This window comes from Helicoverpa zea, chromosome 20 (genome assembly GCF_022581195.2).
Source record: "Helicoverpa zea isolate HzStark_Cry1AcR chromosome 20, ilHelZeax1.1, whole genome shotgun sequence".
Classification (NCBI taxonomy): Eukaryota; Metazoa; Arthropoda; class Insecta; order Lepidoptera; family Noctuidae; genus Helicoverpa; species Helicoverpa zea.
The window spans coordinates 5,029,528-5,031,077 of NC_061471.1; the positions used below are offsets into that span (position 1 = coordinate 5,029,528).

Below are 1,550 nucleotides of genomic sequence, written 5' to 3' on the forward strand. Positions count from 1 at the left end.
GAGCGTCGGCGGAAACACCCGAGCAGTACCGAACCAACCTCGCGCTGGAACTCACGCTCGCCCGGTCAACGCATTATTGACCATTTCCTGCGATAATTCCAACAACATAACATAGTCTGTTCATAAAACTGCCAGATAATAAGTTTAAGACTTTTAACATTTAGTGGTTATTCTGTGACTCAGTGACATAATTAACATTAAGTAACTTGATCTGCGACGGACATTGTGTTGTTAGTATGGACGTAATATGCACCGGATCGTTAACAGTGGCTAATGGAAAGCGTTAATTAAGAAAATTGGTGAAGAATTGACACCTTGCTCGACGCCGACAGGGGGTCGATACGTAACAAGTAAACAAAGGAATCGGGCTTGATGAAAGTACCTTTCGATTTTAACAAGAAAATGCCGACACATGTACATGAGAACATTGCTCTACTCAATATGATGTCTTCAGATAATTTTGAAGATGAATTGAAAAGCGTCCAATTACATTTTCCATCAAACAGAAGATTACACAACGACGGCGCATGCGTGGAGGAGAGGGTGAGGACTTCCCGCGGGGACCTGCTGGTGGCGGTCCGCGGGGACCGCAGCAAGCGCGCCATCATCACCTACCACGACCTCGGGCTCAACTATGCCGCCAACTTCCAGGCGTTCTTCAACTTCATCGACATGCGGGCTATATTGGATAAGTTCTGTATCTATCACGTAACTGCGCCGGGTCAGGAGGAGGGCGCCCCCACACTGCCCGAAGATTACACTTATCCGACCATGGATGCGTTGGCTTCCCAAATAGATTTCATTCTCGGACATTTTGGTATAAGGTCATTCATTGGTTTTGGAGTGGGTGCCGGAGCTAACATTTTGGCGCGCTACGCTATTGTTAGTCCTCAAAAGGTAGATGCGCTGGTCCTGATTAACTGCACGTCTACCCAGGCTGGGTGGACTGAATGGCTATATCAGAAAATAAATACTAGACAGTTGCGATCGAGCGGTATGACACAGGGTGCGTTGGATTATCTGATGTGGCATCACTTCGGGCGCAGCACTGATGACCGCAATCATGATTTAGCGCAGGTTTACAAAGAGAGTTTCTCGCACGTTAATCCGGTCAATTTAGCCATGTTCATTGACTCGTATTTGCGCAGGACGGATCTCAGTATCTCGAGGGATACGCACTCTATAAAGGTGCCGGTTCTGAACGTGACCGGCGCTTTGTCCCCGCACGTGGATGACACGGTGACGTTCAATGGGCGACTGGATCCCTCTAAGACGTCTTGGTTGAGCATCTCCGACTGCGGCATGGTGCTGGAGGAGCAGCCGAGTAAGATAGCAGAAGCGTTCAAACTATTCCTGCAGGGCGAAGGGTACTGCAGGTAGTCGCGATGCCGACACCTCACACAACGAACGCTGCGCTGCAATCTTAGAATGCACTCGATGCTTTCACGCGAGCTTTAAACACTGTTGTAGACACATTGACAATGTAGACGAAAACCATGTTGTTCCTTGTTTTTAGATGTTTATGGAAATAAATTTATTTTGTGGCTTAA

General features: G+C 47.7%; 1 protein-coding gene across 1 annotated transcript; it reads left to right on the plus strand.

The window, feature by feature from the left end:
* Window positions 1–1,550, plus strand: LOC124640403 (protein NDRG3-like). Its single transcript, XM_047178165.1, has one exon. It carries the CDS (start codon window positions 373–375, stop codon window positions 1,378–1,380), a length of 1,008 nt encoding a protein of 335 aa, XP_047034121.1. The 5' UTR covers window positions 1–372; the 3' UTR covers window positions 1,381–1,550.